Below are 25,014 nucleotides of genomic sequence, written 5' to 3'. Positions count from 1 at the left end.
CGCCCGGGCGATGGGCGGGGCCTGCTGAAAACGAGGAGCGTGTGGGTCGTGCTTGGTGGTCAGACTGTGCGGGCAGCGTGCCCTGCCCAGCCCCACCTTTGTTGGCGCCGCGTCTTGGAGGCGGCCCTAAAAGTGCTCTCTTGGAGTCTTGGTTTCGAGGGCCTTTGCAATGTCCTTCTCTGCACCTAAGAAAGTATCCGTTTAAAATAGAAGAAAAGTAATGTGCTTACCGTAGGACTTTTGTGACCTGTAGACCCCGAAATCACACTGCCTAGATAAACCAGTATTTCAGTACACTTTTTTCAGTATTTTCAATGAATGTGTACATGCCTTTTTCAAAACTGCGTAATTGGGTTCTTAGTGACCAGTGGCCTTCATCTCTTGGTTGGCTTTGGGAGTATCTCTCAGGCTACCTGAGAAATTCACATGTATGCTTCCTATGTTGTTTTCTATTTGCCTATTTTTATAAAACTAAACATTTTATTATTTCCACACCTAAACACCTTATTCAACCCTTACCCCCCACTACCATCAATGTCTTTTCTTGACATTTCTTGGTGGGCGCAAATTCTTAAAGAACAAAAGCCCCTCTGCTCAAGGGTCGGGACGGGAGGGTTAAGAAAAACCTCACTTCTCCTTGAGAGTTCCTCCTCGAACCACCTGGTTGGTGCGACCAGGAAACTGTTTCCCTTTTTGTTAAGTAAATGGGATTGGAGTAAAACGATCCCTTCAAGTTCTGACATTCTTCGATCTATGCACCTGGGCCAGTTCCAGGAGGACATGTTAAAGGCACAGGAGTGAAAAGAAGGATAGCAGCATTACGGGTTTCCATGTGGGCGAGGCTAAGGGGAAAAGACAAACCTTGAGCTCAGCTTTCTTGCTGAGATTCCTCTCAATATTTTTTGTTAGGCGGTGCCGCGGACACCTTTGCTTCGCGGTGATTGGCTCGCGGCGGGGGCCTCGTGGTTGTCCAATATGGCGGCGCCCAGTGGTGGTGTGAGCTGTGAGGAGTTCGCCGAGTTCCAGGTGATGGGGTTTTCCTCACGCGGCAGGCGTGCCCTTCCTTTCGTCCCCGGACCCTGTTCCCTACTCTGGCCTGGGAGGGAGTGCGGACCAGTTGTGGCAAAAGGGGATATTTCAAAACTCCTTTTTCGAGCCATTGGAGGTCATGGGGGCGCGGGCTTGGCCTTAGGGAGCGAGGCTGCTGCCTTGGGGTCATGGCTCTCCCTGCGCCTCCCAGGCCTTGAGTAACTGCACCCAGAAACTCCAGTGGTTCCTCGGTGGCAAAGCCGAGTCCGGCCGGGTGGGTAAGGATTGCAACAACCATTTAGCCATTCTCTGAACTCAGTTCTTAGTCTCTGTCATTCCCCTCCTGTTTTAAGCTGAGTATTTATAGGAGAGAAGAAAGTGAAGGAAAGCTTACTTACTTGATAAAACAAAACAAAAACATTGTACGAGTTTCACTGTTTTGATGGGTCAGAACGTTTGGAGGCTTGAAGGGTCGATTAATCTTAGTACCTGCGCTGGTGCTCTGCCTTCCCAACCATTAGAGAAAATGTAACATTTAAGAAAAAGGTTATGTCTTTTATATATTCAAACACCAGAGGTCTAGGGCTGATTATTAACCCACGAATTAAAGAACAGGGGGTCTGGATTTTGACGAAGTTGCTATGAAAGTTATCTGTTCCAATGTAAGCATAAGTGCTGCTGTCTTGATAAGAGTGTTGAATTTAAAAATAATGAAAAATGTATTTTCTAAAGATAATGAAAAATCATTTCACGTATCACTGACCTCTGTAGTAAGCTTTGTGCTTGCATCCGTTTTTAGGGAGTGATATTCTTGAAGATAATCTCAACAGATTGAATTATTTGACAAACATCATTTGGTCAAAGAAGTTTCTGTGGAGTCTTTCCAGCATTATATACACCCTTTTCACCACTTCAGCTGCGCAGATTAGATCAACACAACAGCAGCAGACTTCAAATGTGATCAAAGTGCCTAACAAATACAAATATTTGTAAAAATCTTAAATAAGGTAGAAAAAAGACTGTTGGATTCTAAGGTTAACCAGCCCATTTGTGGCCTTGGTCTTGTCACATTAGTCCTGTGATTTAACTTTGGTTAATGAGCTCAGATAATTGAGCAATGATAGCCTTAAAGTTTATCTGAAAGAACCCTGGTTAGGAAGTTGGATGTTCTGGGTTCTAGTACTACTTCTGCCATTAACAGCTTTGGGACCTTGAGCTAATCACCTGACCCCTTCCATAATTAACTTTTGAATCTGTAAAATAAGATTATGTTAAAAAAACATTTAAAATGGCTTCCATCTCTATAATTATTTAAATCTCTAAAACCAAATTTCAAAGGATCTCTTTGAGCTGTTGAAACATCCAACGGTGCTTAAAGAACACTTTCATTTTCTTTTGGAAGGTCAGATGAGATGTTGTAAGTGAGGCAAAAGCTAAACTGTCTTGCAGAACCATTTTATTCACAGAGATAATGTAAATTAAAAAGTCATAAAATGAATCTCATTAGTGAAACCTGGAGAAGTTTTTAGATTGTTTCTCTAGGACTTTTCCAAATGTGTGGTTTATAATGGAGAATACCCTGGGTTAAAAGAAGATCAGGTTTTCCAGAGCTGGCCTTGGCATATCATTTAACCTCATTATGAATGAGTATAAGAACATTTGCCCCTACTGCTTCAGAGGCATACAAATGTAAAAAAAAAATGTATTTGAAAATGTAAAGTTTTAGTACAACATTTACATTTAAATGAATTTTGTAAAATTATAAACTAGTTAACTGGCACACTCACAAATTATTAATCAAAGTTTATGTTTTTTAGAGCTATGAAACCATTACATTTTGTATGTAGGTACCTTATATGTGAAAAGCACTGCACTGAATACTGTGGAAGAGAAACAGAAAATTGTGTACTTTTTATTATAAAGATTTAGGTACTTTTTCCCCAGAATTTTATTATGAAGATGTTCAAACACTGTAGAAAGTTCAAAGAATTTTACAATGAATACTCATGTACCCACTGTGTAGGTTCTACAGTGATTCACTATATTTACTAAATCACATACCATCCTTCAATCTATCCATCAGTCCACCTTTTTTATTTTTAATTTTTGATGCATTTCAAAGTAAGTTGCTACCTCATCACTGTGTCCTCATATGACTTCTTTGTGCACACAGAGGGAGAGAGATCTCTGGTTTCTCTTCCTCTTACAATGACACCAGTTCTATGGGATTAGTGTCCCACCCTTATGACATCATTTAACCTTAATTACCTCCCTAAAGGCCCTGTCTCCAAAAACAGTCACACTGGGTGTTAAGGCTTCAACATACCAAATTGGGGGCAGGAGGGGGGCCGAGGGGGGACACTGTTCAGTCCATAACAGAAACCTGCTAGGTATCAGGCACTTGGAGAGACTGAGTGGGCAGGATATAAAACAAGGAACTCAAGCGGGGATATAAAACGTGTAGAGGATATTTAGAATATGAACACAATGCTGTAACAGTTCAGAGAGAATTAAGTCAATAGATGGTAATTGATCTGTACCTGAGGTGGACAGAACCAGGGGAATTCTAGGTAGAAGGAATAGTATATAGGCAGAAAGTTTTATATATTGGGGGGGGGGAAATAGCAAATTGCTGGAATTCAGAATTTGCACAGGTGCACATTGGGATTGCACAAAAGATTGGAACCAGGTTATGAAAGGCCTTGAATGCCAAGTGTGAGGTTAGGGAGTCAGTGAGCAGAGGGGGTGAATTGATCAAAGAGATGTTTTAGGAAGATTTATTACCACGCCCACAGTCTTTGTTAGCACCCTATCATTTTTGCAATTAGCTTTGCTGTAGCTCTTCTTATCTTCAGTCATTCCTTTCTCTAATATATCTCCCCTTCAATCTAACCTCCATAATGCTATGGTTTCATACTGTTATCTTCTAAATTTTAGAATCTGAACCATGCATCTAATTTCAGGATTATACGACTAAGTCTAAACTACTTAACATGGCATACAAGTCCTTTTAAAATCCAATCCCAAAGTGCCTCTGCTTAGTTAGCTCTCACCACTGCCCGTATTCATACATACTTCTCTCTCCCCAACCCCTGCCACTTCCAATATACATTTGAACTCTGCTGTCCAGCCACATAGGCCTACTTTTCCCTGAACACATGATGTTTTGTCATTTCTGTGTGCTTTTTTTCCACTTGACACCCTGAAATCCCTTCTTCCTGACTCTATCTGAGACCCAGTTCATATATCACCTGAGCAAAATCAACTAAGTATTCCTAGAATGTTTAAGTCTTGGTATTTCTGGTAAGAATATTTATTTATTTACACACAATTGATTTTGAGTTGTTTGGTAATTAGGTACAGACTAAATAGAGTATTTTCTAGCATCAGTGATGGTATCTTTTGCAACATACCTAGCTGCTCTCTGTTCCCTTGCCTGCGAGTGCAGAGGACCGCACAGGACTCTGGCAGTTGCAGGCAAGTCTGTATTTCTAGCTTGGGGGAGGCACAGTGTGAGCATTGTTATAAAAATGGAGTTTGAGGAGCCAGAAAGAGCACCATGTGAATGGGATCTACTTCTGGGTACCTTCAGGCAGAGAGTGAGGAGAAGAAAGGTTAAGAAATTTCAGATCATTCTGTGGAGTACATTTTAATTTTACTGTCAAGTAATAGACCTTTTACCACCCCCCGTGTACTCTAAAAGCTTCCCAAAATAATAAAAAGAATTTATCTAAGGAGTAACCTTAGGAATAGAGTATAGTATAATTGCAGGGGCAGTAGAAAATTTTCTCCACCCCTCCCTGCTGCTAGATATGGTCAGTCCTTCAGTACTGAAATTGCCTTCCAAGAGGGTGAGATTTTCACCCCACAGTTAAAGGTAATCCATAAAATGCAATTCCAAGGTAAGTGCCTGAATAACTTTAAAGGGTTAGCCTAAAGTTAGAGATTGATGATATATCAGAATTTCTTGTTGTTTTGAGGAGAATGAAAGGAGAAGCTGGAGGCACTACAAAGTTTGGAGAGTTATCTTCTGCTGTTCTTTGACACTTAGAAGCTGATCAGGGTTCCAGCTCCTATACAAAGATGTAGTCTTCAGAGAGCCACTGAACTGTGTATATTTCTGTATTATCTCTGTGGACTTGTGTTGCAGTTTGTTGTATGCTATCTGCTCAGGGGTGTCTTCTTTATATTTTCTTGGTGAATTTGTGAGAGAGAGGGTATGCCATTGGAGCTAAGTATCAAGTAGGTAGGTAGTAATTCCTTATGAATGATACATACAGTTTAATGGCAGCACTTATGTGCCTGCATTAACCTTCATCTGCTCTCAGTCTGTGAGGGTACCTAAGCTTTTCTCTAGACCCCCTTGGAGTTGCCTTAAGAGCCCTGGCACCTTTTGTACTGTAAAGAAATTTGTGCCTAGTGAGGTAGTTTATAGTTCTTTTCCTTCTCCTTTTGCAATTTTGAAAGAAATTCCTTCCTGAGCCTTACCCCTTTTTCCGCCTTATCTTTAGCTTTCCTAGTATCTTTTCTGTGATATTTAGAAGTAGCTTACAGTTCTCAGCAATTCCTGAACAAGTGCACTATCAGTTTGTCATTATATTATCTCGAATTCAACACTGTCCAGTAGAGCTTTCTGTGATGGTGGAAATTTGTGCTGTCCAATATGGTAGCCACTAGCAATATGTGGCTCTTGAGCACTTGAAATGTAGCTCATGCAATTGAAAAATTTTGATTAAAATAACCTCATTTTATTTAGAGGTTAGATTAGATAGAGGTTATTTAGATAGCTGGTGTCTTTCATATTAAAAGCCAAGCTCTAGATCATATATTGATTCTTTAGCACACAGAGAACTGATATATTTGAAAATTCACATTTGTAAGACTGAAATTGTTTGATTTATTACCTAGTTAATGCCAATAAATTCCCATTGCTGTAAGGAACTTAACAGTATGTCCAAATTGTTTTATTGGAGGGAAAGTTGGCTGTATTGCTAATGATCAAACTCAAAACTAGTTAAAGTTCCAAGTAAATCAAAACTCTAGGAAATGATATAATCTTTCACCTGCATCAGTCTCCTAACTAACCTCTTTGCATCTACTCTTGTTTCTCTCTAATCCATTTTCCACACTTTAATTCTTTACCTTTAACTTAGGCAATCATTTCAGAATACAAATCAGATCATGTAACTCCACTGTATTTAAACACTTCATTGGTTCCCTGTTGCTTTCAGGAAAAAGACTAAAATCCTATAACATGATCTGTAATGGTGGACCTCATTTTACACCATGCTTTCTCTTATTCTCTGTACTTAAGCCACATTAACTTTTCAGCCCATTAAACACTCTATTTAAATGACTCTTGTGAAATCACCCATAGTTTCCATCCTGCTAAATCTAAAAAGTTAATTTCTGTCCACATCTTTATTGACTTCCTAGTAACATTCAACACAGTTGACCGTTTCCTCCTTGAAACCTTTCTTCTTCTGACTTCTGTGACATCTCAGTCTTTCTCCTGTAGTTTTAAATGCTAGAGTTCCTTCTTGATCGTTAACCCCCTTTATTCCCTACAGTCTCCCTCAATGATCTCTTCTTGTTTTATGGCTTTAAAAACATTAATTTGGGGAATTCCCTGGCAGTCCAGTTGTTAGGACTCCAAGCTCTCACTGCTGAGGGCCCAGGTTCAATCCCTGGTCAGGGAACGAAGATCCCGCAAGCCGTGCAGCATAAATAAATAAATAAATAAACAAATAAATAAATATTTGTTAATATACCTTCAGCCCAGTTCAGTGTCAGACTGGTATATTCAACTTTCTGCTTAACTTTTTTACTCATATCTAACAGGCATCTCAAACTTCACATGTCCAAAACAGAATTTTTTTAAAAAACTATTATGCAAAATTTCAAATTTCACAAAAGGAGAGAGTACCATGAATCCCTGTGTACTCATCTTTCAGTTCCAACAATCAGTTCATGGCCACTCTTGTTTCATTTATATACTACCATTTTCCCCATCCTAACCAGATTATTTTGAAGCACATCCCAGGTAGATCTTTTGTTCTGTAAATATTTCAGTCTTTATTTCTAAAAGATTACAATTTTAAACAATACCGGTGTCACAAACAATTAACAATAATCCTAAATGTAAAATATCCTGTGAGTCAGAATAGGATCTTGATCTTCCCACTCCTTCCAAATCTTTTCCTCTCCCAGTCTCTCCCCACCATTAATTAATGAATCTACCATCCATTCAGTTGCTCAGGTCTCAAACCTAAACGTCATTCTGTTTTCTTTTCTCATCCTCCAACACCAATTCATCAGCAAGTCCTATCAGCTCTCTCTTCAAAATATATCCTGAATCCAACTTCTTCTCCCTGATTCCACTGCTACCTCTTCTTTGTCTCTTGCCTAGACCACCATAATAGTCTGCTGAATGATCACCCTGTTTCCATTCTCCACATAGCAGTCGAAGTTATCTTTTAAAAAATTAATCGTTGTATCATTCCCTTGCCTAAAACCCTGTTTCCTTTAGGAAAAAATCCTTAATTGTTTCTGTGGTCTCTACTGTCCTTTATTTTCTCCTCAGCTCTGATCTCACCTAATACCACTCTTTCCCTTATTCACTTCCAGCCCACTTGCCTTCTTTTAGTTCTTCAAACATCCCCAAGTTTGTTCTTGCCTCTTAATTTTTGACTTGTTTCCCCAGATGTCCTTTTAGTTGGCTTATTTATATCATTCAGATCTCAGCTCAAATGTTATGTCCTGGAGAGGCCTTCCTTGATCTCCCTATCTAAAGTATTAGCCCCTCAGCCCCACCTAGTCATTCTTCATCCCATTACCAGTTTTCTTTTTTGTAGTACTTTTCAGTACTAAAATTATCTCATTTATTGGGGTACTTGCTTATTGTCTCTCTCCCCCTCTGAGAATTTAGCTCCATAAGAGCAAGGGCCTTTTCTATTTTATTCACCATTATAGCCCTGGTGTTTAGAATGGTGCCTAACCATTAGACATTAGTAAGTATTTTTTGAATGAAGAGTGAGTTAATGAATCAACTCTGTGGTCTCTCTAATTGCTGCGTATGTTTAAAGAAGAAAGATTGCTGAGGACTCTCAGTCAAGGAAAGCTTTATCTAAAAGGTATAATGTAAGCCTTGGCCTCAGGATCAGTTCGATTTAGACAGAGGGAAAGAAGAGAGAGGTTTTAAAGGTTTTTTTTGTTTTTGTTTCAATAGGCAAGTTGTAGGAGGTAAAGTTGGCAAGGAAGGTCCCTCTTTGCTACTTACCTATTTTTTGACTCTAAATAGTACTGCCGCTGTTTGTTTGAAATTTGCCACTTACTGACATTATATATCCTCTACTGTACATAAAACATTATTTAAAGTGGTGATTGCTTAGTGAATATGTTGAGATTATCCCCTAAGAATTCCAGTTTACAGAGAATCTTGATACTATTGACAAAAATAGAAAGATACAAGAAGAGGGGATAAGATAGTGAAGTTGGTTTTAGGTCTGATGTTTGCCTGTTTTTATTAGTCTAAATTATGAGCCTTCTACAGGCTGTTTTACTTCTAGATTGGGTTCTAGAAAAGGGCATTAAATTACTAATTAAAGATTAATAGCCTGATAGGAATAGAATCTAGGCTGAAGACAGACTGAATGGCCTAAATGGTTATTATAATTGGAAACGCCTAGCTGTTAATTATGAGGGAAATGGTCAAATAAGTTGTGATACCTCCACAGAATAGAATATTTATGCACCTATTAAAAATGTCTTCAAGGTAACAAGGGCAGAATGCTCATAATTCCATAAAGTAAAACTTTTAAATGTTATATAATACCTCAATTTGATAAAAATATTTGCAGATATGTATAGAAAAAACTGAACACAACATTGTAAAGCAACCATACTCCAATAAAAATTAATTTTAAAAAAAAACAAAGGGACATCTTATTAATAATGGTTAACTATGGATGATTCTATTTTCTTTAAATTTTTTTCTAATTTTTCCAAAATGATTGTGTAATACTTTAATCATAATAAAAGTTTATTTTAACAAATGGATGATGCAGCATAGGGAATATAGCCAATATTTTATAATAACTTTAAATTTAGTATAATCTATAAAAATACTGAATCATTACATTGTATGTTTGAAATTAATATAATATTGTAAATCAACTATAATTCAATAAAAAAGAATAAATGGTAACTATAACTTATTCACAATCATATGATTAAATAATGTATGCAAATCGCACTCCTGCCAATTTTCAGATTAAAAGCTGTTATTTTTAATATGACCAAAAAAAATGGATGAAAGGAATGAAGAAGTTGATTTCAGTGATGGATTTAAGTTTGGCAAAGAAATAGGTTCATATGTTGAAGGAAGTAGAGGATCAAGCAAAGATGCTTTTAATACACATTAATATTAAATGTTAACTTCCTGGATGTTTTCAATAAGTATAGTCCTAGTATTATACACTTCTGTTTTCTTAATGATTTTTCTGTGATTGTGTTTTGTTTTGTTTTGTGGGGCCGGGGTGAGGTAAGGGTGGATTAAAAGAGAAAGAAAGGGGTATACTACTAGAAACCTTTTCTAGAGTTTATATCATCTGCAGACAGAAGGTAGCTGATACCTAGCCTTTGTCTAGTGACAAGTGAAAAGAAGTACCCTAATCAAAATGTGGGGAGAAGGGACTATGCACCTATTAAATTATGCTGTGTTGGTATACTCATCAGGGTCTTTCTAAGTTCCCTGCCCTTTTGGTATTATTTTTATTTTGATTGGGTTTTGAGAGTTGGACCTTCTTTTAGAGGGGAGAGATCCTTGGGAAATGTGAACTTGGGTAACTGAGAAAAGGTAAAACTACTTGTTCTATGAACAAGAAAGCCACAAAGAGATTTTATTCCTTTTCTAGCAGTATACTTTATTTTTGTTACAAAAATAATACACAATCGTAGGAAAAAACTAAAAAACAAAAAGCCTGAAAGGAAAAAAAGCTTGAAAGGATATAGATTAACGTCTGCACGTTAATCACTGCTGAGAGTTTCTTGTGTATCTTTCTAGAAAATTTCTGTCTAGCACCACATTTTAGAATGATAGACAAAGAGGGAACAGAGTAAGCAATGACGCTGGATTGTTTTGGACCAGTTGAGGTAATCAAATTCAGTAGAATCCTTTATTGGCTGTATGCTGGAGATGGAAAGAACACACAGTGTTTGCTAAGCACCGTGCCAGCGCATGGGGTTTACAAATGAATGAAACGATCTTTACACTTAAGATGATCACAGTGGGACCAAGGAAAGAGTTGTGCCAATCGTTAGAATTACTATTACATAACCTACCTCTCATACTTGTAAAAAAGATTTTTCTGTGGTTGCACTATATATAGTGTGGTTTCCCCACTCCTAATTCACAGGGTTGTAACATATCCAAGAGCTTTATTTATTTATTTAGTTTTGCTTAAATGGTCTTTTTTTAACCACTTAACTTTCCATTCAAGTTACTATTCTTTTATTTTAAATATATATAGGAATTACTCAAGGTGATGAGGACGATTGATGACAGAATAGTACATGAATTAAACACTACGGTTCCAACAGCTTCCTTTGCAGGGAAAATTGATGCCAGCCAAACCTGTAAACAACTTTATGAGTCTGTAAGTGTACCTTTTGAGTCTTTTCTTTTGTGCTTCCTTTATGCCTTTCTCTGTAGGCAAAATAAGAAAACAATTGACGTACAATTAAACTGTGGATACAAGAATGGAATCTTCATGTTTTCTTGCCCACACCTGAGGGTGTATATAGGTTTTGATCCGGTTTCTACAAACTAAAGAAAATGTGTGATCTTAAGCACAAGTCTGGGAAGAGACAGTTCTAAGGAATGAAAGCAGCCATTTTTTGACCCCCTCATGAGCAGCCTTTAACTAAGGAAAGCTTATGCTTCAAGGAATGAAGGAGAAAGTGAAACAGTCAAGTACAATAAAACAGTGAAACAAGAGCAGGGTCTTTGAATGAATCAATCTTAAGAAGCTAGACACCTGATTTAAGGAAGAATTAAAACCCTTCACACTTTTTATCAATATATCTTCTATCTTCCCTCACTCATCAGGAAGGGGAAAAGAAGCATTTGGAGAGACGGAAAAGCCACAGATAAATTGTCCTTTTCTGAGGCTTTGGTTTCTCAAGTATATATTTTTTCATTGCCTCTTAAAGATCCCCTTTATTTCTCTTTTTTAATTTCTAAAAGTGAAAGGAAATAACGATGTAGCTAAGCATTTTTTATAGCTTATATTTTTTTCATTAATTTGGAAGCTGATGTTCAAATGGCATTTGCTTTTTTAGGCTCTACCACAAGATTACTGTATTACTTAAAATCTAAAGTCCATTTCTCAATTATGAAAAAAAAAATCAGTTTTGGATAAACTTATTCATATCACTTAAATTCAAAGCATTAACTGCTGATATTTTTTTCTGCTTTTATGTGAAAGTATGTTACTTTGTTGAGTGGTCAGGTAATTCTTGTGGCTTCATAAAATTGCAAGGATGGGGGCTTTAAGGAGTAGACTCCAATATTGGGAGTAGAGAGCATGGGTCCAAGGCCTAGTTTAGTATGAGGTTGTTCGACAGTTCACTTAGTTTCTTTGGGTAGCTCTGTCTAAAGAACTATTGATAGAAGTTTGTAATGGCTTTAGTGATCCACCTCACTACCCATATATATATTTAATCTCTATAATCTATTCAATTGTTTCCATTTAGAATCTTTTTATTAACCTAGAGGTTTATAGTATAGCAATTAACAACATGGATTCCATATCTAGATTAAATCTCACCTCTGCTACTTCCTAGCTGGGTGACCTTGAAATAATCTCTGAGTCAGTTTCCTTATTTGTAAAATAGTATCAGAAAAGTATCTGGTCAATTGTTAGAGGATTAAATGAGTTAATATAAAGTGCTTACTGTACTAAATGTTTTACATATAAATGCTTGCTGCTTCTCTTATTGTTGTTATTATTTCTTATTCCTTTGTTGAACCAGGATAAACTGGCATGCTAAATTTGGAACCTTTCTGTTTTAGATATTCTTGTGTATGTGTTTGGGTTTTTCTCCATCTGTATTCTAGAGGGATCCAGCAACATGAACGTATGTAAAGGATTATTTATCTAGTAGCTTTGTTCCAGGGGTCGAGCCTGCAGTAGAGTACCCATGCTAACAAGTACCACTGAGTTCCCTTAGATATTGTCTCAGTTAAGAAGTGGAACTCTGTGACATGTCCAAGTTGTTTATGGTCACCCTGACTGTCTTTAGTCCCTGACCCTTCCTTCTATAGTCGATAAAGGAATATTTGCACTCTCTAATGATAATACTTCTTCATAGGAGAAGATCAGCAAAGTTATTATAAAGCACTGATTTTAGAAATTCCCAATCTTAAATGTATAGTCTTAGTAAAAATGAAATAATTTCAGTAAGATTCCCTTATTAGAGCATATTCCCTCAATATATGAAGTTTTCCTAGCTTTACATTGTTTATTGTTTAGTTTCAAGATAAACATAAAAATCAATACGGAACAGTTAAAAAGTCTATGAACTTGGAACAGTGCTTTACAAATGCAGAACTGTTACCGGTGTCATAATGATTGATTTAAAGTAATTCTTAAAGCTATCTCTTTAATATAATGAACTTTTGGACTATATGTTTAAAAAGTATGCTTCTTACATCATTTTGTCAGAAGTTCTGGAGGAAGATTTAAAACACAAAAAATGCCGTGACAAAAACTTATTAACTTTTTTTGCAATTGAGGTATAGTTGACAATATTATATAAGTTTCAGGTGTACAACATACTGATTCACAATATTTAAGTGTATTGCTTTTAATGATAGTTAAACTAAGGGTCATTGTTAGGATTCTAAAATGATGTTTGGGAAAGTAGAATTTAGAGTTAATTTAGAATCAGCCTTTGTTCTAGAAAGAAAAACACCAAAAAACTATAATCAGGAAAACGACATTCTGTTTCCCTTAAAGGCAAAAAGCATTACTTTAAAATAATGATTAAAAGGTAGTAGGTGAAAATTTCAGCCTAAAAGAAGTTCTCAAAGTTGTGGTAAAATAAAACTGGGAAGTCCTAGATATACCCCCTTTAGACTAGTTTTGAATCATTCTCCTGCCCCACCCCAAGTGTCTTCATTTCAAAATTGCTTACCCCAAATCAAAGGAAGTATGGTTATGATATGGTTATAGTTCAGGATTTTTCTCCTCTAACCAAAGTTTTACTTTACTGAGTTTCTTAATTTTATCTCAGTTCCTTTAATAAGCACTTTATGTATCAGAAATAATTCTCTTATGACCAAATCCTCAAGCATCTGATACTAGTGAGCTAATAAGCCTGGTTTCGTGTTATTTCTTCTCTGGTAGGCTTATGTCACGCCATCTGTTACTAGTTATCAAGCGTCCTCATTTCTTTGACATATATGTACAGAAAGAAGTCCATGCATATTCCTCTTGCATATGCTCTTAGTTTTGAATTTTATTGAAGGATGGTCATGAAAACGGACCACAATAATTGATAATACTGAGTAAAAGGTGACTTGCCCAGTAATTCCTGTTCACATAGGAGTGAGTTCACAGTGGGGCTAATCTGAAGGAAAAGTAAGCAGGTGAGGGTAGGAGGGTAGTCTGCATCTAGAAGTGTATCCACAGGGAAGGGGCCAAGCTAAAGACGGGAATAATGGAGGAAAGCCCAACCAAGGAAGGAAACTGCGTGGAGAGAGACCAAAAGAAAGATATTGAACATTTTAATAAAATGTACAAAATTTGAAATTGATTTTAAAATGCAGATAGAAAAATGAGAATATTGTGATAGACTTCTAGTTGGTACTAATGCTGTTTCACTAATTGCTGGGGGATTAGACAAAATATCAAAGTAATTAAATAGCATCTGGCATCTGAGCAATGTATTGAGTCATGTTGCCTCTAACTTTTAGAGGTGGAAAGGATATTAGTGACTATTTACTCATAATCCATAATTTTCCAAAAGAAGAAACTGAAGCCTGTAACAGAAGCAGCATATTAGCTAATAAATATGGGCCTTGAGGCTGTCCTTGTGAACCCTAAATGTTACAATGAAAAAAATTAGCATATTAGAGAAATATACTATAGGTGGGATTAACATCTGTTAGGAAATTCCCTCCCTTCACATGGGTACAGCTTTTAACTAATGCACTTTTGGTATTCCCCTCTAGAAATATAAAGGTTTATTCTTTCCTGGTGTGTATTAGACCAGTAGTTCTCAACCACGGGGTCCCAATATGACCATTTAAGAGCTGTATTTCAAATAACTTATGAGGAATGCTTATAGAATGGTTGTTAGTCCCATATTTTATATAAAATATATATAATGGGTTATTTCTATACAGCCATCACTAGCATAGCATTGGGATATTCCCCCTTCAGAGAGAAGAAGGAATGATATAACGTGATTAAATGGAGCAAGCCAACACTTAAATTTTAGTTGGAGGTGAACCACTGTTATTATGCACCATTAATTATAAAGACGATTGCATATTATTTTAGTATTTTGCTCTGTCTCCACCCCAAGTTTTTGGGGTATCTTCAGAATTTGGCTATGATCATGGGAGTATGTTTGAATTGAAACATGACTATCATAATTAATGAAACAAGGCAGAAAATAGATACAAATTATTGTATTGGATTTGTTACATTAAGATGAAGGCTAATAAACAATTGCTCTGTCGGGCATCCTTACTCTCCGTCAGCACACGCAATTGATGGAATCAGTGACCTCTACTTCATGTACAATTTTTCCTTGTTAGTACTTAAAGTTTAAAATCTTGAAAAGGGTTCTGTCTGACATAGGTAAATGTAGCATTCTTTGTTTTTCTTTATTGTAACTAAGAGCTTCTCTATATCACTTACTTTATAATTTTTTGCACTGTTGACAACATGAGGCTCAAAAATAAATGAAAGGACAAAAAGAGAACAGCAATAGGAAGTGGCCCAGAAGGTGTGTGAGGGGTGGGTATAGGGTAGAGAAACACACAGATGCAAGAATGGGAGAGAAAGGAGTGTAGGGAGAAGGAGACTGAGATGAAAAGCCCAGCACGAGGAGTGCAGGAAGAGGAGCAGGAAGGCCTGGGAGCTAAGTGAGGAAGAAGACAAGCCAACCTCTTCAGTTTCACCCTCACAGCTGCTGCCTTTGAGCTGGCTCATTCAGCACAATCTTCTCTTTCATAGATTCAGTTTTTAAAAACTGTTTTAGAAAGTATTACATTTCTGTAGCCTAAAAATTTTTTTTTAAAACACTGAAATGTGACAAATTGGTGTGATTTTTTTTTTTTCTCATTTCCTTCTTTTGTTCTTTTAGTTGATGGCGGCTCATGCCAGTAGGGACCGAGTCATAAAAAACTGTATAGCTCAGACCTCATCAGTAGTAAAACAGCTCCGAGAGGAGAGAGAAAAGAATTTGGACAATTTAACGTTATTAAAGCAACTTAGAAAAGAACAGACAAAGGTAAGTTGAACAGGGTTTACATTTCTGAGGCAAGGTTTCCAAACTTAGCCTTCAAAATAAAGGCAGTTTTTTGTTTTTTTGTTTTTTTTTTAAATTTTATAGCTACTTTATTTATTTATTTATTATTTATTTTTGGCTGTGTTGGGTCTTCGGTTCGTGCGAGGGCTTTCTCTAGTTGCGGCAAGCGGGGGCCACTCTTCATCGCGGTGCGGGGACCGCTCTTCATCGCGGTGCGCGGGCCTTTCACTATCGCGGCCCCTCCCGTTGCGGGGCACAGGCTCCAGACGCGCAGGCTCAGTAGTTGTGGCTCACGGGCCCAGCTGCTCCGTGGCATGTGGGATCTTCCCAGACCAGGGCTCGAACCCGTGTCCCCCTGCATTAACAGGCAGATTCTCAACCACTGCGCCACCAGGGAAGCCCCTAAAGGCAGTTTTTAATATGAAAAATTCAGAGTAAGATATGGTTATTACTTAAAACAAAATGATCAGGAGATTAGTACTTCATTTTTAATGGGCTTTATTTTATTACATTTCAATACTAATTGGTAAATTAATGTGCATTTCATGAACGTATGGAGTGTAGCAAGCTTTAGCTAAAAGAAGCATGTAATCATGTTATTGCCATTCCTTTATATATTCCACAGTTAAAGATACAAGGATTAATATAGACCAACACCACATCAAAAAATCTAGGGAAATCACATCTGTATCTATGTTTTGAGGCTTGACTTGAGAAGAAACGTTTTTTTAAAAATATTTACATTTTGAAAATATTTACCTCTGGTTTCAGCTGTAGAAATCTGCTGAAATGTAATATAGATATTTAACTTCAGGATATTACCCTCTTCCGCCATAAAAATATAGTACTATTTAAATATAACCAGGGCCATCAGAGCCTCATTATGTTTATTTCTTTGCTGTGGAGAGGATGGTATGGGTCTTTGACTCTTTTCAGACTCTCCTTTGTTTCCACTTCATCTCCCATGCCTACCATTTTCCCTTTTAGGAGAACACCAAGTGTCCACTGAGTGCTATGTCAGAGCAAACTTTATTTTCCCTAAGTCAGCCGTCATGTAGATGGGGTGTGGACCTCAGAGTAGAGTTAATGAAGCAGAGCTATTTCTTTATAGCCCTTAAACATGACACGTCAAGAAAACAGTTGAAATGTATGCCATATTTTATTTTGTGGACTACGTTGCTGTCTTTTGAGGAGGGTGGGGTGGGAGGGGGCCTTCAGGGGTAACTTTTTTTTTTTAATTTTTTATTTATTATTTATTTATTATTTTTATTTTTGGCTGTGTTGGGTCTTCGTTTCTGTGTGAGGGCTTTCTCCAGTTGCGCCGAGTGGGGGCCACTCTTCATCGCGGTGCGCGGGCCTCTCACTATCGTGGCCTGTCTTGTTGCGGAGCACAGGCTCCAGACGCGCAGGCTCAGTAGTTGTGGCTCACGGGCCCAGTTGCTCCACGGCATGTGGGATCTTCCCAGACCAGGGCTCGAACCCGTGTCCCCTGCATTGGCAGGCAGATTCTCAACCACTGCGCCACCAGGGAAGCCCAGGGGTAACTTTTTATTCCGATACAATTTCAAACTTACAGAAAAGTTGCACGAACAGTACAAGGAACTCCCATATACCCTTTACCTATATTCACCTATTGTTTACATTTTGCTCCACCTGCTTTACAGTTCATTCTCTCTACTCTTCTTTCCCCCTCCATCCTTCCCTCCCTCTTTCCCTGTCTTCCTCCCCCTCCCCCATACACATTTTTTTTCCTTTACCATTTTGAGAATATGTTGGGCACATTATACTCCTTTACCCCTACATATGTTGGTTATTTCCTAAGAACAAGGGCTTTTTCTTACATGACCACTGTATAATTATCAAAATCATGTCTGTATTTTAAGATGGCTTAATAGGTAACTTACTGATCCTTACATGTCAGGTGACTGAAAATCCAGTGTGAGATGGAATCATGTTTTCATACTGAACAATTTGTGAAGTTTGCTCTTTGTTTAGTAGACGTAGCCAAACTTTGAAAAAGGGATCTTGCTGTCTCTCTCAAGCCTTTGTTCTTTTGCTGCACACAGGTGTGCACTTTCTTAGTCATCCCACTGATGCAGTGTGTCTCACTGGATACGGGATTCATCCACTGTCTTTGCTGTTCTCTTTGTTCATGACGACTGCTTCAGCCCTGTGTTCCACACCTGCTCATTCATCAGCCAGTGGTGGGTTCTTCAGACAGTGAACTTAGGCTGTAATGGTCATCTTAGCCTACCCTCCGTGTTGATGAAGGCTTATAGATAAATTATAGAAAGCTGGTTAAGATCTAGTTTTTTTTGGATTTTGTATTTGAACAGGCTCTTGAAGTATTGACAAAGGAAAGTGCAGGGCAGGGCTGTTAAATCAGAAACTGAAAAATCATTATTTGCAAATTAAGTCAGACAAAGAATAGAGTAACTCTTGTTAGCAGAGCGCAAAGTTCAAAAACCACTGAGTGTTCGGGAGTGATGTGTCACACAGTTTTGTCTGCCCTCTGTTCTACCCATATGCCTTTAGAGCCCAGCACAATCACTGCAAGGAGGAGTTTTAGAAACCAGCCAGTGAGTTTTGAAAGGCAGTTTTCTGGCCTGTGATATTGCATAGGACTAGAGTAGAAGTTAACCATGAGTAGTATTTAAGCAAATAAGGAAACTTGAATTTTTTTTTCAAGTTTGCTATGAAGACTATAGAATCAGAAAGAGACAGCTCTTGGAGATGTTCCAGCTCTACCTCTTCATTTTCTGTATATGGAAACAGACTTAGAGATACTGACATCCCCAGAGTCACAAGCTAGTAAGTGGTAGAACTGGGACTTTAACCCATCTCGTCTGACTCTAAATTCAGTCAGTGTTTTTTTACCTTAAGTTGTGACTAATAGTCAAATTCTGATTACTTTAGTGAACAATTTATTTACATACAGTGATGCCAGTCTGAAAGTTCCCAGTTCTTTACCTGAATCCTTACCTCAGAAAAAGCACATTCCTTGCTGGAACTATATACCTGCTGTCACCTCTTAGTAGCCTTTGAGAGGAAGTTTACCTGTTTAAGACCCAGAGCCTCAAAAACAGCCATCTCGGGACTTCCCTGGTGGCACAGGGGTTAAGAGTCCACCTGCCAAGGCAGGGGACACGGGTTCGAGCCCTGGTCCGGGAAGATCCCACATGCCGCAGAGCAACTAAGCCCGTGCTAATGAAGACCCAACACAGCCAAAAAGAAATAAATAAAATAAATTTATTTAAAAAAAAAAACACAAAACAACCATCTCAAAGGTAGCATTTTGTTGTTGGCACTGAAATTGCATTAGAAGCTGGCTGTAATATCTGCGGTGTTCAAGAATAGAAAAAACATGGATTGTAAAGGCAGACAGCTCTAAAGAAATAATCCCATCTACCACTTGGAGGTTTTGTAACCTTGTAAACTAATTGTTCTGAAACTTCTGATTTTCAGTTTGTAAAATGGAATTGATACTTAGTAACTTCTTATATTTTCTTTTTTTGGTGAGGATTAAATTGTATAATATATGTAAGAGCTTGCATATTGACTGATAATGAAGTGGCAGTTTCTTTCCTTTTTGAGTCGCTGGGACTCCATATTTGTTATATTAATCCTCTTTACAATATCCCCCCAACCAGTGGTTTCCACCTTTTGTTTAACTAGTATTAAGGGGGTTGGGGGTATCTACAGTCTTATGTGGCAGTGCATTCTCTTTTTGGACAATTGTAATTGTTCAGAGATTTTCTTACTTAGTGTGAAAATCTGTCTCCTTGTAACATGTAATTACTGATCCTTAATCTTCCCTCTGGATAAGTCTAAACCCATTTCTACACAACATCCCTTTAAATATTTGAGAGCGATTATGAATACTGTCTTAGTGGCCTGTTGTAACACTGTTCTTTAAAGTTGTTACTTCTTTGGCAGAAAGTCCAGGCTCTGACAGAGCAGTGAAACTTTAATGATTTCTGGGTCGATATAACTGATTAAAATCTGAAACCGAGGTTGCTCTAATGTAAGCAGGTGGGCTTCCTCAGGCTTGTTACTACTCCACAGCACATCAGAAATGCAGTCCTTCCCCTTGTTCATGGTTTCAATCCTATATACTGCCCCATATTCTGACAGCAGTTTTGTTTTTTTTTTTTAATTTTTTTTTAATTTTTTAAAGAGAATGCCGGGTTTTTCTTTTTCTTTTTTTTAAAATTAATTAATTAATTTATTTTTGGCCGTGTTGGGTCTTCGTTTCTGTGCGAGGGCTTTCTCTAGTTGTGGCAAGCGGGGGCCACTCTTCATTGCGGTGCGCAGGCCTCTCACCGTCGCGGCCTCTCTTGTTGTGGAGCACAGGCTCCAGACGCGCAGGCTCAGCAATCGTGGCTCACGGGCCTAGTTGCTCCGCGGCATGTGGGATCTTCCCAGACCAGGGCTTGAACCCGTGTGCCCTGCATTGGCAGGCAGATTCTCAACCACTGCGCCACCAGGGAAGCCCTGACAGCAGTTTTGAGTCTACGAAGGGAGTTTACAAGGAGCATTGGATCAGTACCACATCCAGTCTTTTTTTTTTTTTTTTAATTTTATTTATTTATTTATGGCTGTGTTGGGTCTTCGTTTCTGTGCGAGGGCTTTCTCCAGTTGCAGCAAGCGGGGGCCACTCTTCATCGCGGTGCGCGGGCTTCTCACTATTGCGGCCTCTCTTGTTGCGGAGCACAGGCTCCAGACGCGCAGGCTCAGTAATTGTGGCTCACGGGCCCAGTTGCTCCGTGGCATGTGGGATCTTCCCAGACCAGGGCTCGAACCCGTGTCCCCTGCACTGGCAGGCAGATTCTCAACCACTGCGCCACCAGGGAAGTCCCCACATCCAGTCTTAATAGTGTTACATGCATATTTCTCAAACCTCCTGCCTGAGCTGTACTCCTAATTTATGGTTAGGTTCTTTGGTCTGGGTACCTAACTCATGGTTGCCCAGAATCCCTCTGGCATTTTGTTCCCAAATCTCCTGGCCTGGGTCTTGACTTTGGCCTGAAGAAATCATCCTGCTGTTAACCTCTTGGCTGCCTCAACCTGTAGTTCATGCTTTTTTTCTCCTAATTTTCCTGAATATTTTCAGGTTCTCCTCCTGGAATTGGTTAGCTTCTTTCCTTTCAAGTCTCTCTGACCAGAAGCGACTAGGAGTATGATGGGCCCTGCCATCTGGACCTGGCAATAGAATTGGCTTCTTTTTTGATGGAGTAATTAGGTTGGCAGTTAAAAAGAAAGTTAGAAAGACTAGCATTTTTAGCCTCACACCTCTGGCTGTATGGTTAAGGTATGGAAAACTCATCCCTTTCTCAATTACTTGAGCCTTATATATTCTTCTTCTCTGTTTTTCTTCCTGTTTCTTTTTTCTTTTATTCAAATCAGGTTGCCACCTCCTTGTCCTTTTTTTTGTTCGTCTGTGCTATCTTTGCAAATCTGTATGGTAGGATCAATAACTAGAACTGGAGTTATTGAGTTCAAGGACATGTGAATTTACATTTTTGGTAAGTCTTACCAAATTGCTCTCCATAGAAGTTGTAACAATTTGTACTCCTACTAAAAATATATGTGAGTGTATCTTTCCCCATACCTTCACTAATACTAGGTTTTATCAGATATCAGATTTCTTCTATTGAAAAAATTTTTGTCATATTATGGCTTAATTTACATTTCTTTATACATGAATAAAATTGTACATTTTAAAAATAGGTTTATTGGCCATTTGTTTTTCTTCTGTGAACTACCTGGGCATTTGAGATTTTTTTTTTAAAAGTTCTCAAGGTGATTATAATATGCAGCAAAGCTTGAGAACTACGGCTTTATAAGATTTAGCAACTGATTAAATATGAGGAGAACGGCTATTTCAAAGAAGGTTTTGAAATCTGGCCTAAGTATTACCATTAATAAAGAATGCAGGAGCAGCAGCTGGTTTTGCTAGGAAAACATAGAGTTTGGTTTTAGTTCTTTAATTTAAATTTTCGTAACTTCATTTTTGTTTTCCTTTCTTGCAGTTGAAATGGATGCAGTCAGAACTGAATGTTGAAGAAGTGGTAAATGACAGGAGCTGGAAGGTATAAAATAATGTTGGTTCTTGGAGAGAACTAGGAGGGGAAGCAGAACTAGCAAAGGGAAACCAAGGGAGGGGGGAAGCAAAGAGTGCCTTGGGCACTTAAGAATAATAAAGATCCTTCATTTACAAGCAATTGAAGGCTTTAACTTTTTGGGGGGTGGGGGAGCGGGTTGTGGTTAGACTCCAAGTTAGAGCCATCTTGCAAAAAGTAGCTTTACAGTCATATGGTAGAATTGCACGATCGTCATGGGAACAGAACTGGAGACATTCTGTATGTTTCCTAATACTAATTATGGGCTATTTGATATTTAGAGTTATTAGTTGTTAACTTAGAACCTTCAACCAGGTTATTTGTTCAAGTTAGCTTTTCTGAGCTCAGTTACTTTCCATAAATTTTCATATCATTATCTATCCTTCACAGTTATCTGTTTTCTAACATATCTGATTGTGAAACTGTTTGTATGTAGTTTTACTGGTATTTGGTAATAGGCTTTTTATGGCTCCTAGATTCACATGCTCCTTATTACCACCTACGTGGTTCTAATTAGGAATTAGATTGGGGGACCAGGATCCCAGGACTTTACATGTAGTTAAAAATTGCAAAATTCTACACTACTGATACTATGTATAAAATAGATAACTAATGAGAACATACTGTATAGCACAGGGAACTTTACTCAGTGCTCTGTGGTGACCTAAATGGGAAGGAAATCCAAAAAAGAGGGGATATATGTGTATGTATAGCTGATTCACTTTGCTGTACAGTAGAAACTAACACAACTTTGTAAAGCAACTATAGTCCAATAAAACTTTAAAAAAAAAAATTACAAAATTCCTACTTTAGTTTTCTGAAAAAGTATGTCTGCCTGTCCTTTCTAAAACTTCAAAGATTTCCAAAGGCCAAAATCTATTATATCTGAAAGAATGAACTGAAAATTCTGTTTTACCCTTTGAAATTAACCAATGGAATGGGGCTGGATCCAGAGGTAGGTTAACTGAACCAAAAACTGGAGTGTACCAACTTGCAGAGCCATGAATAAACTGCAAAATACAAATCAATTTTCTTTGCTTTATCACATTTCTTTATCCTATCCTCTTTGCCAAGATTTTTTATTTCTGCCCTTTCCACCTATGTGATAAGGTGTTTGCTCCTTGAAAGCACACACATTTCCCCCTTTATCAGACAAATGGAAGTATATTGTCTACACTTTGTTTTTTTCCCTTAATATATGTTGGAGATCTTTTCAAATCAGAACATAAAGAGCTTCCTTATTCTTTTTTATGCTTGCTTATATCCCATTGAATGGATGTACCAAAATTTTTATTTGACATAGTCCCACATGACATGTAATCATAGAATGTTCTTTTAACATTATGATGTTATTTGTTTAGTTTTTAGGAAGCAAGATAAATAGAACAAAACATTATATAAATTTATACAGTTTAGCAAAAGACTGGACTCCCTTCAAGTAGATCTCCATGTGAGAAGGATCTGGCACTCATTTAGAAAAGCATGACAGATATCTAAATAAAATCTACATTATAAGAGGATTTTTTTTTTTAATTTTATTTTATTTATTTATTTTACTTTTGGCTGCTTTGGGTCTTCATTTCTTTTTTTTTTTTTTTTTTTTTAAATTATTATTTATTTATTTATTCATTCTTGGCTGTGTTGGGTCTTCGTTTCTGTGCGAGGGCTTTCTCCAGTTGTGGCAAGCGGGGCCACTCTTCATCGCGGTGCGCGGGCCTCTCACTATCGTGGCCTCTCTTGTTGCGGAGCACAAGCTCCAGACGCGCAGGCTCAGTAGCTGTGGCTCACGGGCCTAGTTGCTCCGTGGCATGTGGGATCCTCCCAGACCAGAGCTCGAACCCGCATCCCCTGAATCGGCAGGCAGGTTCTCAACCACTGCGCCACCAGGGAAGCCCTGGGTCTTCATTTCTGCACCCAGGCTTTCTCTAGTTGCAACGAGCGGGGTCTACTCTTCGTTGCGGTGCGTGGGCTTCTCATTGTGGTGGCTTCTCTTGTTGCGGACACGGGCTCTAGGCACGTGGGCTTCAGTAGTTGTGGCTCGTGGGCTCAGTAGTTGTGGCTCGTGGGCTCTAGAACACAGGCTCAGTAGCTGTGGCGCACGGGCTCAGTAGTTGTGGCGCACTGGCTTAGCTGCTCCGCGGCACGCGGGACCTTCCTGGACCGGGGCTTGAACCTGTGTCCCCTGCACTGGCAGGTGGATTCTTAACCACTGCGCCACCAGGGAAGCCCTATAAAAAGATTTTTAAAAAGCTTTATCTTAAAGTTAATTTAGATATTTTTGTCTAACTGTCCAAAATATGTCCAGAATATGGAACTAGCATATTTGTTAGTTTACCAAATAAGCTAGCTTGTGATGATTTTTTCCTTGAATAATTTAAATTTTATTAAAATATTAAAATTATCGTATAAATGAATATCAAGGCCTTCTGAGCTCTTAGCACCTAGTAAGTCAGTTTGAACCAGTGAGGAAACACCTCTGTTTCCTAAACCTGTTGACCTGGGACAAAAAAGGTTATATCCACCTGACCCATGCCAAATTTAATTGAATTCCAGGCCTGATTTATACAGGGTGACTCAGTGACCTTTGTTTCTGTTCACATATCTTAGGTGTTTAATGAACGCTGCCGAATTCACTTCAAGCCTCCAAAGAATGAATAAAAAGATACTTTTTTTTAAAAAAGGACCGGGTCATCTCATAGGAGTTAAGCATGACAGACATCAACATGGTGGGCTTCCCAGGAAGATTTCTGAGCCAACAGTCCAAGACCTTTTGTTGATTTCAGCCCCACTTACCCAAGACCTCAAGTATAAATAATTCTGATAATTATGGAGAAATCAACTGCTATTTTATACTGATTCTGTAAAAAAAAAAAAAAAAGATATTTTGTAACTATTAAAATAATTTTCTGACTCAGTGTACATAATTATTTGTTTTCCAAGTTGAGGCAGTACATTTTGTAAGAGAATTTAAATACAATTTCAGTATCTGATTTGATTTATATTGTACCTTTTTGAATTTTACAAATTTATTGGCATGAGCATAGACCTTTATGGTCATTGATAGTTTTACCTCTTTATTTATCTCTTTAGGTTTATTGCTCTTAAGTTAAAGGGCAGTAATATAGGCTGGATACTGTCCAAAGAAATTCTCTTAGTACCTTAACTTATCTTGTTTTCATATGCAAAAACTAATGTTGGGTGGAAATATTTTCCTGGATAATGTTTCCGTGGACCATGAAAAGGAAAGCAAAGTAAAACAAATTCAGAAAATGGAAAAGTAGAAGAGGGCTTGCATAATGGTGTTCTAGTACCGGATGAT

General features: G+C 38.0%; 1 protein-coding gene across 3 annotated transcripts; it reads left to right on the top strand.

Annotated features, from left to right (window-relative positions):
* The first annotated feature begins 909 nt into the window (after positions 1–909).
* Positions 910–24,605, top strand: MIX23 (mitochondrial matrix import factor 23). Of its 3 annotated transcripts, none has more exons than XM_082395005.1 (5): positions 910–1,026; positions 10,560–10,685; positions 15,409–15,555; positions 21,606–21,665; positions 24,303–24,605. In XM_082395005.1, exons 1-5 carry the CDS (start codon positions 976–978, stop codon positions 24,351–24,353), a joined length of 435 nt encoding a protein of 144 aa, XP_082251131.1. In that variant the 5' UTR covers positions 910–975; the 3' UTR covers positions 24,354–24,605. The 3 variants fall into 3 exon arrangements, with proteins under 3 accessions (XP_082251131.1, XP_082251133.1, XP_082251132.1); XM_082395007.1 differs by lacking the exon at positions 910–1,026 and adding an exon at positions 1,865–1,986; XM_082395006.1 differs by lacking the exon at positions 910–1,026 and adding an exon at positions 1,865–2,036.
* Positions 24,606–25,014: the final 409 nt, after the last annotated feature.

The sequence above is a fragment of the Balaenoptera borealis genome, assembly GCF_965194805.1.
Source record: "Balaenoptera borealis genome assembly, chromosome: 5".
Classification (NCBI taxonomy): domain Eukaryota; kingdom Metazoa; phylum Chordata; class Mammalia; order Artiodactyla; family Balaenopteridae; genus Balaenoptera; species Balaenoptera borealis.
The sequence above is the reverse complement of the archived record's forward strand: the minus strand, read 5'-3'. Positions and strand labels throughout refer to the sequence as shown.

Excerpts from the sequence above, each read along its gene's own strand:
- MIX23 (XM_082395005.1), top strand. The coding sequence starts at position 976 with ATGGCGGCGCCCAGTGGTGGTGTGAGCTGTGAGGAGTTCGCCGAGTTC. Across the intron at positions 10,686-15,408 it reads GTAAACAACTTTATGAGTCT|TTGATGGCGGCTCATGCCAG; the intron begins GTAAGTGTACCT and ends TTGTTCTTTTAG. Across the intron at positions 21,666-24,302 it reads TAAATGACAGGAGCTGGAAG|GTGTTTAATGAACGCTGCCG; the intron begins GTATAAAATAAT and ends CACATATCTTAG.